General features: G+C 36.4%; 2 protein-coding genes across 4 annotated transcripts in view; one reads left to right on the top strand and one right to left on the bottom strand.

Moving 5' to 3' along the window:
* The window catches only part of LOC117982432 (putative leucine-rich repeat-containing protein DDB_G0290503), a 29,675-nt gene extending 19,648 nt beyond the window's left edge, over positions 1-10,027 (top strand). Inside the window, exons 2-10 of one of the 3 annotated variants that reach the window (XM_034968792.2) lie at positions 2,232-2,347; positions 2,751-2,862; positions 3,757-3,854; positions 3,973-4,083; positions 4,377-4,592; positions 6,914-7,032; positions 7,713-7,809; positions 8,809-9,041; positions 9,781-10,027. In XM_034968792.2, the coding sequence (XP_034824683.1) occupies positions 2,240-2,347; positions 2,751-2,862; positions 3,757-3,854; positions 3,973-4,083; positions 4,377-4,592; positions 6,914-7,032; positions 7,713-7,809; positions 8,809-9,041; positions 9,781-9,985 (1,299 nt within the window). In that variant the 5' untranslated portion in view covers positions 2,232-2,239 and the 3' untranslated portion in view covers positions 9,986-10,027. Of the gene's footprint in view, positions 1-2,231; positions 2,348-2,750; positions 2,863-3,756; positions 3,855-3,972; positions 4,084-4,376; positions 4,593-6,913; positions 7,033-7,712; positions 7,810-8,805; positions 9,042-9,780 lie in introns of all 3 variants that reach the window. The other 2 variants (XM_069498709.1, XM_069498708.1) reach the window with 2 other exon arrangements.
* LOC117982568 (uncharacterized) overlaps positions 1-12,784 on the bottom strand; it is a 73,208-nt gene extending 60,424 nt beyond the window's left edge. Inside the window, exons 1-2 of the mRNA XM_034968932.2 lie at positions 12,623-12,784; positions 11,177-11,304 (exon numbers count right to left, since the gene is read on the bottom strand). Coding sequence (XP_034824823.2) covers positions 11,177-11,304; positions 12,623-12,710 — 216 coding nt within the window. The 5' untranslated portion in view covers positions 12,711-12,784. The remainder of the gene's footprint in view (positions 1-11,176; positions 11,305-12,622) is intronic.
* Between the last annotated feature and the right edge of the window lie 563 nt (positions 12,785-13,347).

The raw sequence follows: 13,347 nt of genomic DNA, 5'->3' as shown, positions 1-13,347 counted from the left end.
GACAAAGTCGCGGGCATAAGCTAGTACAGTATAATTATTATTATGCATTGCACATAATAATATAGGTTACACACATACTAACATATCAGATGATTGCTTCCGTCATCGTCTTTTAAGTATAGGTTTAGGAGAAACTAATAAACATAATACATTTCAATTAAACTGTATAATAATCGCATCAATGTTCGCTGGTCATGACTTTTGATGTCGCTCTTCGGCCTCTTTCGACACACAGTAAATCTTTTAACTGCGTGATCGAACATCAATTAACAAAAGTAATACACATCATGTAGAGTTAGTCGGCCATAACGAATCATGCCGGTTACGAAATGAGAACATATTTTTAAACTACTCAGTCAAAATATTGATATATACCTACATAAAACTTAATACTCATAGTAGCGACAGGTAAATACAACTTTCAAATATAAGATAACATGGAAGTTACAGCAAAAAACGGAAGACCCTTGATAAATGTTTAGAACAAGCAGTTTAAGGTTACAAATATAAGAGATCTAATCAGACCCTTTGACTGACAATATAATAGCGAGACGCAGCAGGATTATGCAACCAACCTCATAGGAGCAGACAGGGCTGATGAAAGGTTGACCTCGGTCGTGTGTGGGCGCAGTTCGACAGAGATAATCCGACTCGGGGTCCACGAACTGTACCGGAATGCAAATAAATAGATGCATATACCTAAGCAGGACGAGAGAGCACACCTGCCGGTGATCGGCGGAATAAACAATGCATGTCAACACGCGCTTCGAATAATGGATCGCGCCGTGCGTCTAGTCACGATTAAGTGCGTTTTTCTTCCGGATCTGTCTACTGCAGTTCTTACTATTGATAACGTTCAAGCTATTGAAACCGTTTGCTTTCCTAAATGTTTGTAAACTACCGGTGCCCTCGCCTTTTCTTTATTAGGTTGTCAAACGTTTGAAACACAACGACCTCATACCCTTTGATACCCAAGATATCCGAGAAAGAGCTCTCAATCGAAAGAGTTCACAAAATCATTTGCTGAATTCGATTCGATGGTAGAGCCTAATAAGTAAAACCATAACTATCTATCTGATATCAAGACTCTCTAAGAGACGGGCTTGACCAATGACGATTCACAAGGTGTACCTGCCTACTTGAATTAGAATATACGTAACACATTGATAGAACAATTTGCAATAAGCACTCTGCTGTACATTCTCTTCGAAATGCTGCACTCTATTTATTATTCTAGCGAGTGCTGATGATAATATTCAACAAAGGCTTGAAACACGGATATAAACAGATTTCAGTTCTTCAGATACAAAGCAGAAGTGAAATTGAATGGTAGGTTTATAATAAACCTGAACGTTACTTGTTGAACATGAATGAGGTATTTTTATCTCGTCTTGTAAACAAATTAAAGTCCTTTTATTAAATTTTAATAAATTATTATTTTCAAAGTTTACGACCACGGATGTTTATTATATAGGTACTCCCGTTATTTACATCGAAGCCTTCAATGAAGCATGCAATGAGAAGGGTCACATCACCTTGCTTGAACTTACCAATTTTCAAAGAAAAGATTTGGTTGAATTAGTGGATAAGTAGGTAAGATAGGAGCCGCAAAAAGAGCACACAAGGCACTGAAAATCAGAAAAAATAAATGCTAATGACGTCTGCAGAGGTTTGCGCTGACGTGCCTACTCTGAATTTCTCTAGTGCATCCATAAAGTTATGATAAACCATATCACTGAGTGCATCCAATGCTGCTGAAGTTACTTTTATTTAATATTTTCATTACTGAAAATGTACTTCTTGCAATTCCCACCTCCTATGGATCTTGCGGGCATAATTATTATGCGATCTATTGTGGAACATCAAATATTTTGAAGTTTTATCTTGTTTTACTTTTTTTAGATATGTGTGGAGCCGTGATATAGATATAGCCTGGTGGTTAAAACGTCCACTTCCTAACGGGAGAGAGGAGGTCACAAGTTCGATCCTGGGCACGCACCTCTAACTTTTCAAAGTTATGTTTTAAGCAATTAAATATCACTTGCTTTAACGGTAAAGAAAAACATAGTGGGGAAACCTGCATGCTTGAGAATTTTCAGTAATGTTCTCAAAAATGTGTGAAGTCTGCTTATCCGCAATTCCCAAACCCTTCTCATTCTGAGAGGAGACCCGTGCTCAGTAGTGGTCCGGCGATGGGTTGATAATGATGATGACTGTTTTTTGACTTGCAGGCAGGGCGATGTTAAGTGTGGTCGTGGCGGCATTCGCGTGCCTCTGCCTGGCGCGCGCTTCGCCGCCTGAAGCGCACGGACTTCGTAACTACGTTCTCAATACTCATACTTCTAAGGTAACCATATCCAAGATACACTCTTACGAACCGTCCAATGATTTTTCAATCCTTTGTACATACTTATGGTTATGGCGGTTTATTTATTTGATTTGATTACACGGAATTAAAACTCGAGTCCTCGCACTTAAAAAGCAACAGTGCATACCAATACGCCCTTAGATGTCAACACTCAACAAGAATTTAAATGATAAAATTAATAGATATAATAAGTTTCCATCACTTTTTGTAAACAGCAAGTTGTAAACATTTGCTATCCCTATATTCTCGTGTTTTCCTGTAGGACTTAACATTTTCACAATAATGACATAGATATTAGATATTCCATGAACATGATGTTAAACATCTATTTAAGTAGATACACAATCACATCATTGATGATAACATGATATTAATGTTGCAGGATTTAGTGAAAATATTAGCAAGCATTGACGAGCGGTTACACGTGTTAGATACCATAAGCGCAGTACAGGTGAAGCAGGCACGACGCCTAGACGTCATACAAGATAAGCTAGGTAATTTTTAAATATAGTAATTAATTTATAACATGTCATACTTCCATAAGTGCATGTTACTATGGGCCTGAAAAAAGCAAAAACTCAAAGTCGGCGACCGACGTAAAGATAAACGTATTCATAGTGTATTTATGTGGCCATATCAGAAAGAGGAGAAGGGGAGTCTGGGCGGCGCGGCGGTTAAAAATCAGTGTGTCCTTTAGACATACAGGCCTCCACCAACCTTTACCATTTCCGCCTTTTTCTCGCAGTTCTTGTCCACAGGGACCCTGCAACCATTTTTATATTATCGGACCACCTTTTCAATTGTCATCCGCTCTTCCTCTTGGTGTTATATCGTGGAATCCAATCTGTTGTGATTTTCGTCCTTTTTCCTGTTGGCTCTCTTAGCATGTGACTTGTTCAGCACCATTTTAGCTGTTTAATTTTCTTATTACCTGTTAGTGAACTCCCACAAGATATCAGATGTGTCACTAGGACCCTTGGATACAAGCAGTATCCATCGGGTCAGACGAAGGCAACTACGATGAACCACTTACATGCGTAAGAATGACGCGATAGTGTTTCCGTGTTTTAACAGAACACCACCTGCTACTAGAATCTGGACTCTGGCATACATTTGAAGTCCTGACCCAAATAATTTGTTTGTATTCAAAACCCGCGTATTCCTCAATCCACAACGATGATTCACTACATCCTTATTATGTCATATCCTATTTTAGATATCGTACGTTATGTCAACTTTCGCAATATTGCTTCCATTTATCATTTGCAATTGAACAAATAGGGGCATCGCTTAATCAACTGCTTGGACGAAGCAAATAGAAAGTAATGTACGAACTACGAATACAAACTATTTGATTCGTTCATTAAATTTTAATATTTAAATTTCAGATCGCATGGAAACTACGCTGTCATTGAGGCTAGAAAGAGCGCAGTTGGCGGCTGAAAGATTAGAACATAGAATCCACATGCTTCAGACAAGTGTGCAGGTTAACATCTTTGCGCGGATTCGTTCACTTATTTTTTTATATAGAATATACATAATAAAGAAAATAGAAAACACAAAATATACTATATAATAAATACATAAAATTTTATTTATTTCAGGCCTCAGTTAAGGAAAGCAGCGATAAAATAGAGAAAACACAAACAAAAACTGCAGAGATAGCACAAAATCTGACTAATCACATCAACACACATACGCATTTGCTGCAAAAGGTAATGAAACATCTATCTTCGCTTTAACCTTTGCAAAAGTACGACTGTTAGTCGTTCTGTTAGTCATACTGTACGTTATTTACTATTTACTGTGACAAACATTTAAGCAAACTCTGACGTTAAACTTAGTCATTGCTTTTTTTTAAATTTATAGACTAGCGCTTGGATGCAAGCATACCAGACTGCTGGAAAGCGATAATGTAGCCTAAGATGGAGCGCGCTTGCCTAAAAGATTGAGACTTAATATTGCTACTGATTGGATCATCCCTATGTTTACCTACGTATTTTTTTAGGTAAGTGGGGCTTACGCAGACACGTGGCGTCGAGGCCTTTTATTGGAATCAATGGTGCGAGACGGAATGTCATTGGTGAACGTGACACGACGGGAACTCGCCAACGGACTGAGGGCTTTGGCGAGGGGACAGCGAGAAGTACGCCTCACATCAGCAGACTTGGAAGCCACGTTTACTAAACGTCTTCGGGAAAATTCCTACAAAGTTGATATGAAGGTGCGTAAAGTAAGCCAGCTTCTTTGACAATATAAAACGTACATAATATAATAATCTAGCTATAATAGTTATCTAACATCACGCATTTAACTTCACGATGTGGCATTACAAATAAGGAAAGTAGGCGCATCTACCAAAATTCCTAGATGTAGAATTTCCTCCTATTGTTGAATCATTGTTTAAATCAAATGCGACAGTCCAAAATATCTAGAGGGATAAGAAACAGGTGCCTATTCTGGTTTATTATTATAAAACGTTCTACATAACTCAACTGAATTTATTTATACGTTTATTATTTAAACTTAACTAGGGACACCTACTTAAGTTTAAGTAGCGTGTCCTTTATTTAATCATGGTTTAAAATTTCGAACGCTAATCTGGCCTGAATTGGGCAAGCTAAAGTTTTTCCGTAGACAATCAGTCGTTTGATATTCATTAAACAAAAGCTACCCGTGGCATTCGGCTCTCAATATTGAATTACTTGTACAAGGTTTTGCATGGCTAATAGACATGTGTCCGCTATAGCTTAACTTAACTGAAAACCGCTGCCGTGCCTATAGCGTACCATAGCGTTATTGTCGTAGCTAGCAACGGTTTTCAGTTATCATCTATGACGAACCACCTGACAACGCAACACTGCCAACTGGCAACCGACAATGCATTGTTTGGTTTTTGGGTAACTAGTAACGCAATAATTATGCCTTCTCTTTCTTTCTTTCACCGAAAGCTGAGAAGGAGCGGTTATTGGCTACCGGCTTAGTAACTAAGAACTTGGTAAACCAAAGCCGACCTTATCTCTATTACGCTAAGGCTTAACTGTACAAGTACTTGTCCATTACACTTTGATCTATCATTCTATATACAGTTAGCCTTAGAGTAATAGAGATAAGGTCCTCTTTGGTTTATCAATCTTTATGAAATGTTTTTGGTTAACTGGACTGTGGCAAACTATTCGTGCAGGCGTCCACTATAGTTTGACCTATGTCAATGATCAAATTAAACTTTACTGCTATGAACTTAAGGTTGTGATTACTTCACGATATTCATGAAAGTAAAATTGGTTTTATTTTAGTGAATATGCGCGCGCTAGCTATACAGACGGTATTGATACGGCAGCTAGCTTAGTTACTACTACGGAAACCGCTGCGCGTTGCGCATATTAAATTAGTTGAAACACAACTCTGATACCGATATTCGGCAACGGTTAACAATATTGGTATTGAAACTAAGTAACTGTTGATTAACCGTTGCCGTAAATAGCCAATAACGCCCATCTTTAATGGCTAATAAGTTTAGAAACGACAATCATGCTTACTCGGTAGCTGAGAAATATGAAGGCTAAAGCGAGAGTGGGTAACAAGTTGCGACAGTGATATTGGCAACAGATAATATAATGAATACATTATCGCAGTTATTAAATTAAATTGACACCACCTCACATAATATTTAGAGCAAGATTCCACTGCCGCCAGACCTTCCTTAATTTCTGAGAAACAAAATGTGTGGGATAGAGTAGTGTTAGTGTGTACTATTAAGGTACGCATATCTGCTAGCTTATGCCATGGGGCAGTTTTTTTTTTATTTATCACTTATCAGCTACTGAAAGACCTTTTTAAAAGATATACTCACTTTTCTTAAAGTCTGACTGCTGATATTCATATATTACAGAATATTGTTAATAATAATTAATATTCAATACTGCCAGACACTTTCTGTTGGCGGTAATTTCCGCTAGGCGGTTTAAAGCTCGCAAAACATAACATAGTTTATCTTACTTCTAGTCTGAGTCGTAATTTTTATATTATACATAATACTAAGAAAATATGCATAAAAATCAGCACTCCAGACATTAAGAAAAGGAGTAATATTTTTACGTGCCTTTAGCGACTGATATCTTTAAATTGACCCGAGGTACTAGCTAGCAAATATGCGTACATTAAAAGTACACACTAGCATTACTCTATCCCCACACACTTTGTTTCTCAAAAAATAAGGAACGTCTGGCCACAGTGGGATCTTGGACTATATTATGAAAACACTTGCTTTAAAATCTATAGGTAGTTATAATATAGGTTTTTACTTTTATTAATTATTAGCATAGTTCACCATGTTATTATTGTACCTAAGTACTCCAAAAGAAATACCTATAGGTACCTACTTTAAATAGACGTAAACAATTTTACCCACCACTATAGCTATAGCCTTTGGTGGGCACAGAATAGTACTTTGGATCTTTAGGTCTTTGGTTTGGTTCCTCCCAGTTCCGATAGGAATTCGAGATTTAAAAGCTCTTATTTAGTTTTAAACTAAACTTGTCACAGATGAAGGAAGTGTTAGAAACGCAGAAGCGTTTCGTCGATTCCTGCCAACGTGTACAACTCGACGATCCGACTCACGTAGCGGATGTGCTGGACAAATTAATAGATTCGCTTATAAACAAGTAAGAAACTGTACCTGTCGCTTCGCGCTTCATAAAATATTTATTCTTTATTCGAAAGTCATAAAGTATCATCTAAGTGAATACGGGTTATCTTTATCATCAGGCCGCGGCCTCGACGACAGCGGTGGGCACAGGGCGATAATACAAAACGCATTCGCCGCCCTGTCGTGCACCCCGCTGTCGTACAGGGGGCTATTCCATAGATGAATGATTGGTTATTCACTAACTCAGTGATCTGCACTAAATGAAAGCGATTAAACTCATTTGACATTAATTTTCAATTCATTAAAGGTTTGCTACGAAATATTTTTTTACGTAGCTCAGTGAAGCAGCAATGTAGAACCAACGAATGTCAAATGAGCTGACGAATCATCCCGCAAGACTGCATCATATTATTATAATTATTGTATCATCGCATCGCTACCGAGTCCCGCCCCGCCAGTCGCCACCCGCTGTCGTCGGAGCAGCAGCCTCAAATATTAGTGCAATCGGTAGTAAAGAAAAATAAATTGAATTAAAAGGCCTACAACCTACAATTATTAGTAATCCATAGAGGTAGTATATGCGGAAAGGATATCATTAGTTTTACCTGTGAAATTTGAGTTTACAGATTTGCCTACTACAATTGAATAGGTAGCTATTCATGCCATGGAATAACAGTTTTCTTTTGTAACTTACAGGACGGCATCCACTTTTCGTGAGCTGCAAACTATTCAAGTCACTTTGAAGAACCATGATAACAAAGTTATGAAATTACTAAGCAATCGTCCAACACAGGTTAGTATAAAAATTAAGATCTAGTCAAAAATATTATATAATGGGACAATTTTGAAATAGTGAGATGGAAATAGGATTGCTAGGGAAGACAATTTACGCCTTACGAATTTCGTAAGGCCTTGACTTCGTCCTTATAGATTAGTTTTCCCTTAATCCTCTGGAAACACTTTAATTTTTAGGGATAAATTTTTTTTTACAAAAAAAATAAAAACCGACTTCGTTACACAAACACTAAAAATTGAAAAATAATTTAATTTATTACCGAATATATTATGTATACAAGAGTTAATATAGTTCCATAATAATACTTTTCGGTAATATATTCGGTAATAAATTAAATTATTTTTCAATTTTTAGTGTTTGTGTAACGAAGTCGGTTTTTATTTTTTTTGTAAAAAAAATTTATTTCACAATTTTTAGTGGCCCCATGGAATTATGCTATGACTGGTTAAAAATCTACTGTTTACTAAGCTATTACACTGATCGCGAGCAATTTACTCTTATCCGTTGAGGAGTTCCAGTATCTATCTTCGAAGATGTTCATCAGATCTTCACCAAATTGAAATGGGACCAACTTTGAAGTATACCCTTTCAAACAAAAAAAGAATTTTCAAAATCGGTCCAGGCGTTTTCGAGTAATCGGGGAACATACATTAAAAAAAAAATGAGAACCTCCTCCTTTTTTTGAAGTCGGTTAAAAAGTAGCATATTGTGTCCGTCTCCGGGATGCAAACTCTCTCTGCACTCAAAATCAGAATCAAGAAGACAGACACTTTCGCATTAGTATGTACTTATTTTAGAGACGGGTAAAGAGATGTGCTGCAATGTTTAAACTCGTCTTTGTACTGCCATATGCACTGACTTTGCTTTCATTGTATGTATGTTTATGTAACTTTGAGCTGTTTAAAAAAAATTAAGACGACAAGAGAATCATTCGTCCACACAAAGTAATTTAATTGTATTGCTGTAATTATTGATCTATCATTTTTATTATAGCAGACTGATGTTTCTTGTAAACGTCTCGAAAATGTGTTCCGTAATGCATCGCAAACTGCTTTCAATGAAAAAGAGCTACAGCAGCTGACAGAAAAGTTCATAGGATTAACTAATAGAGCCGACGCGGCGCTACAACGTATGGAATCGCGACTGCGCGACGACTCGCAGGAGCCAGTGCCGGCTTCCGACGTTACCGCCGCCGCCGATCAACTGCTACTCAAGCTCAATGGAATCAAGTAAGAACGATGATATGACAACTTCTGTACTAAGCCATACACGTTGAGTAAAAGAAATAAGGCCATACCCCCATCCAAGTTTGCATTTTTTTTCAATTCCTTCTAGTCGACGGTTGCGCGTACGGAATTACGGATACACACTGTTTGCTATTAGACCGGAATGTCTCTTATGCAAACGTTGGTATATTCAGGCATTAGACTGAACCGTAACCAAATTATTCAATTCAAGGCTTGACACCAGAAATTCTCACAGTGTTCATCGTTTCAAGGTTTTATTTTAATTTCTAGAGACATATTTTTGTAGCATCTAGGATTTTCACACTATAATGTAAATTTTAAGCAAGAAGATGTTTGATTGTCTTCAAATCTAAAATCCAATAGTTTGGAAATTAGAATAAAGACTTTTGTGTCATAACAATAATTTAATCAAAATACTAATATAATGATTGAGATAAGTGTTTATCAGATCATCAATAAGACAGTATAGTTTTTGTTAATTACAAAATCATTTGAATCAAAATATTATAAATATAATGATTGAGATATACAGCCGCACTCAGAGTCGCTAATCGTTACTTAAGATTGAGATAAAACGAGACAGATTTATGTGAGAGATATAGCTTTGTCTCGTTTTAACTAAACTTAAGTAACGATTAAGCGACTCTGAGTACGGCTGTTAGTGTTTATCAGTTCATCAATACGACAGTATAGTTTTTGTTAAATACAAAATTATTTTCAGAAGTGAAATGAGTACAGAAGATGATGACTTAGAAGATGGGGAAGATGCCAGTTTCTTTTACAATATGAACGATTTTATGGAGGAAGACCAAGAAATCTTGAGCAATGCTTCAGTCAGAAGCAAACACACGACCACTGAGAGCACGCCCGTCAAACCACATCGAAGACATCTGCACAAACATCCGTATGACCGTGGTCCATTGTAAAGAATAATAATATCCTAATCAATAAATATTATAGGTACATATTGTGTTTGTTTTGTTTACATTCAAATGTTAACTTCATCATTGTGAGCTGAAGATAAGAATGATTAGTCTAGGGTAGGTACTTATCCCACCGCCTACGAAAAAGCGACTAGCCACCGACTATTTTCTCGCTCAAATACGTAATCATCATCGTTATACCCATCGCCGGCTCATTACTGAGAATGGGTCGGAAATGAGACGGTTTGGCCAAGCTGCCAAGTACCAAGTTTGTACCGCGCTGGCCAAGTGCGTATTGGCACTATAAAAACGTACGATAGGTAGATGTATAATTCCATGTCAATAAATATAGCTACTAATAGCTGTTGATCGCTGTCACTGTCGGCGAGAACTCTCTCTCCACTAGTCTGTCGCAGCGACAAGAGCTTTCAAAGAAAAAAAAAACCGGCTAAGTGCAGCGTTCCGTAGTCAAAAGTTTGCTGGGTCCGCTAGTATAACAATAAATCAATCTAAACTAAATGAAACGAATAGGATTACGATCGATCACAAATACAATAAAACATTACATTATTATGCAACTCATAATATCTACGTACAATAATTAACCTCGAAAAACAAATATAACTTCTTAACATGTGAACCCTACTTAGCCATGATAGTTTTCCTTTAAAATTGATTATATATACTACTACTGTGAATTTTTTCACGTTCGTTCCTATATACTACCACTTGGCTGATAGAGGGGGGACACTTGACTATAATAAAATTAGCACTTTAAAACATCATATTTTACAAATCTATTGATTGACTGATCAATCATTGCACAGCCTAAACCACTGGGGTTAAAAACTGGTAATTATGAAAGTAGGTTTCTTTTATTAAGAAATAATTTTTGGACATTTTACCTGTGCCTCTAGTAAGGTCAAAAAGGGGTGAAAGTTTGTATGAAAATCCGTCGTTTTCCAAGGTATACGAAATTAAATTAAATTTGATATCTAAGCTTTTGGTTAAAAATATAGAATATGGTCACGGTTTTTGAAAAGTTACTTCCATAAAAGTTGGTATTTGGGCTTTCAGTTAAAAATGGATGGATTGATGGATTAAAAAAGAAATGGATGTTTAGGATTTTAGGAAATTCTACTTTCAAAATTCCACTCGAATGGTGGTTCAGCTAGTCTTATAATAGTTACTTACTTCAAGTTTCGCACTGCTTTGAAATATGGTCAGAGCCTTGTGTGTCAATTGTGCAAAACAGGAACTCAGGCTAGTGATCTTCTGACGAGCAGAGAATACTACATCTGGTTCTTCTGTCTCCAACTCCACTGAAACCACAATGCTACAATCAACAACTGTATATTGTTAGGGATTTATATACCATTATTGTGAAATATCTGTATACATATATGTATAAATGTCTATTTTAGTGGTATTTGTATGATTTAGCATGAAATTCTTGAATTTTACAGAAACTATTTGGTGTCATAATGAAGCAACCAGGAATCAGATCTAGATATTGAATATCTTGAGAAAGCATGCTTCATTTCTTATAGGTTTTGCAAAATAAAGGCACTAGATTCACAACCAAAGAGAGTGTATACATCAAGTGTTTATGTGTGTCCACCAACATGACACCTTGTTGCAGATTGTGGTGTCGGTGTTGTTCAGTGTCTGCGACATTGCCGTGTATAGAGGCCATGCGCTGCGTCTGACACAAGTGTACGAATTTAGAAACTGCGCGAAACTTTTAGCTAGACCAAGATGTCATGCACGTGGTCCGCGGAGGGAATAAAACCTTTGATTTCATATTATAAAGCGCTGCCAGAACTACGATGAGCTATGATGATACTGGAGTCTGGAACTATGATGACTATGTAGATATGGATGTATGTGTGACTATGTAGGTATGCAGATGACAATTTTTTATTCATTTATACTTTAATGCACACACAAAATAAGCATATAGACAAATAAACAAGAATCTTAATCCAATGGCTGCAGCGTGCAAAGGTGGTCTTATTGATAAAGCGAACTCTTCCAGACAACCTTTGAGGAAAGGAATCATCAAACCATCCACTAAATGAGGGTCTATATATATATATATTCAATCAATCAATACATATATATTACTTACTATAACATAGACTACGATGATTATCACATACCTACCTATACTGTTAGCAACTTCATATTTTTTAACAACTTTTTCTATTAATAGATAAGGGGTTAGATAATAAACAGACCCTGATTAAATAATGAACATGCTGGGAAGAAAAAAAAATTCTTCTTTTAGATAAGAATCTAATTTCATAGGTACATTGTTATGAGATACCTATGTAAGTAATTGTATGTTATAGAAGAATTGATTCGATTTTTATTTAATTATATTTTTCAATAAAGTTAAGCCTTTTAGATAAAGGTAGACCTAAGAGCGTTTAATTTTTCACCACAGATCACGTTTAACATAATTAATCAAAAACAACGAGGAAGTACATAACGAAGTTAAGAAGAAAAAAATAGCATTTTTTAACTTTTAATTCTAAAAATCACTATCCAAGGAACAGTCAACAAGACTTGTGTGGCATTCGATTAGCAAGGGTGGATAGTTCAGGGAGTAACGGTCGTTAAATACACTTTACGTACCTAAAGAAGTATCTAATTCGACACATGCTTTGTCGAATTCTTTTTCTAATATGTCTAACCATCGAAATCCAACACCTGTTGTCGCCATTTTCACAGTAAAACCTTAAAACTTATTGTTTTATTTATTTCTTGTTGATTAACAATTAACTGTCATTTCTGGTCGGTGCTGTCAAATAATGACCAATGAGAATGACATAATTTTAACGTTCTGAAATCTTTTTACCGCTAGTTCAGTGGTCACGGGTAACTTTAGAAATGTGTCAAAGTGTACTATCCATACTAATATTACAAATGCGAAAGTGTGTCTGTCTGTCTGCTAGCTTTTCACGGCCCAACAGTTTAACCGATTTTGATGAAATTTAAAGAGTTCCCACGGGATTTTTAAAAACCTAAATCCACACGGGTGAAGTCGCGGGCATCATCTAGTAATTTATAAGTCAATGGTGTCAAACTTTGAGGAGTCGTTCTTTGAATCCACAAGCGAGACCCCAAGCTGTGAGCCAGAAGCTTTTATTTCTGGTCGGTGGCCAGTAGGAGTTAGGACTACAAACTAGGTACTACTTATGTAACATTTGGATTTTTGGAAGGGTAAATAATACCGAACTAATATAAATACCTAACTGCTAATAAAATAAAAATACCTAGTCGATATAATACGTATTGAACGTCCCGCGTAGTGTGACCGATGACTAATCTATGTATTGAATCATATTTGTAAAGAACAA

The sequence above is a fragment of the Maniola hyperantus genome, chromosome 5, assembly GCF_902806685.2.
Source record: "Maniola hyperantus chromosome 5, iAphHyp1.2, whole genome shotgun sequence".
NCBI lineage: Eukaryota > Metazoa > Arthropoda > Insecta > Lepidoptera > Nymphalidae > Maniola > Maniola hyperantus.
The sequence above is the reverse complement of the archived record's forward strand: the minus strand, read 5'-3'. Positions and strand labels throughout refer to the sequence as shown.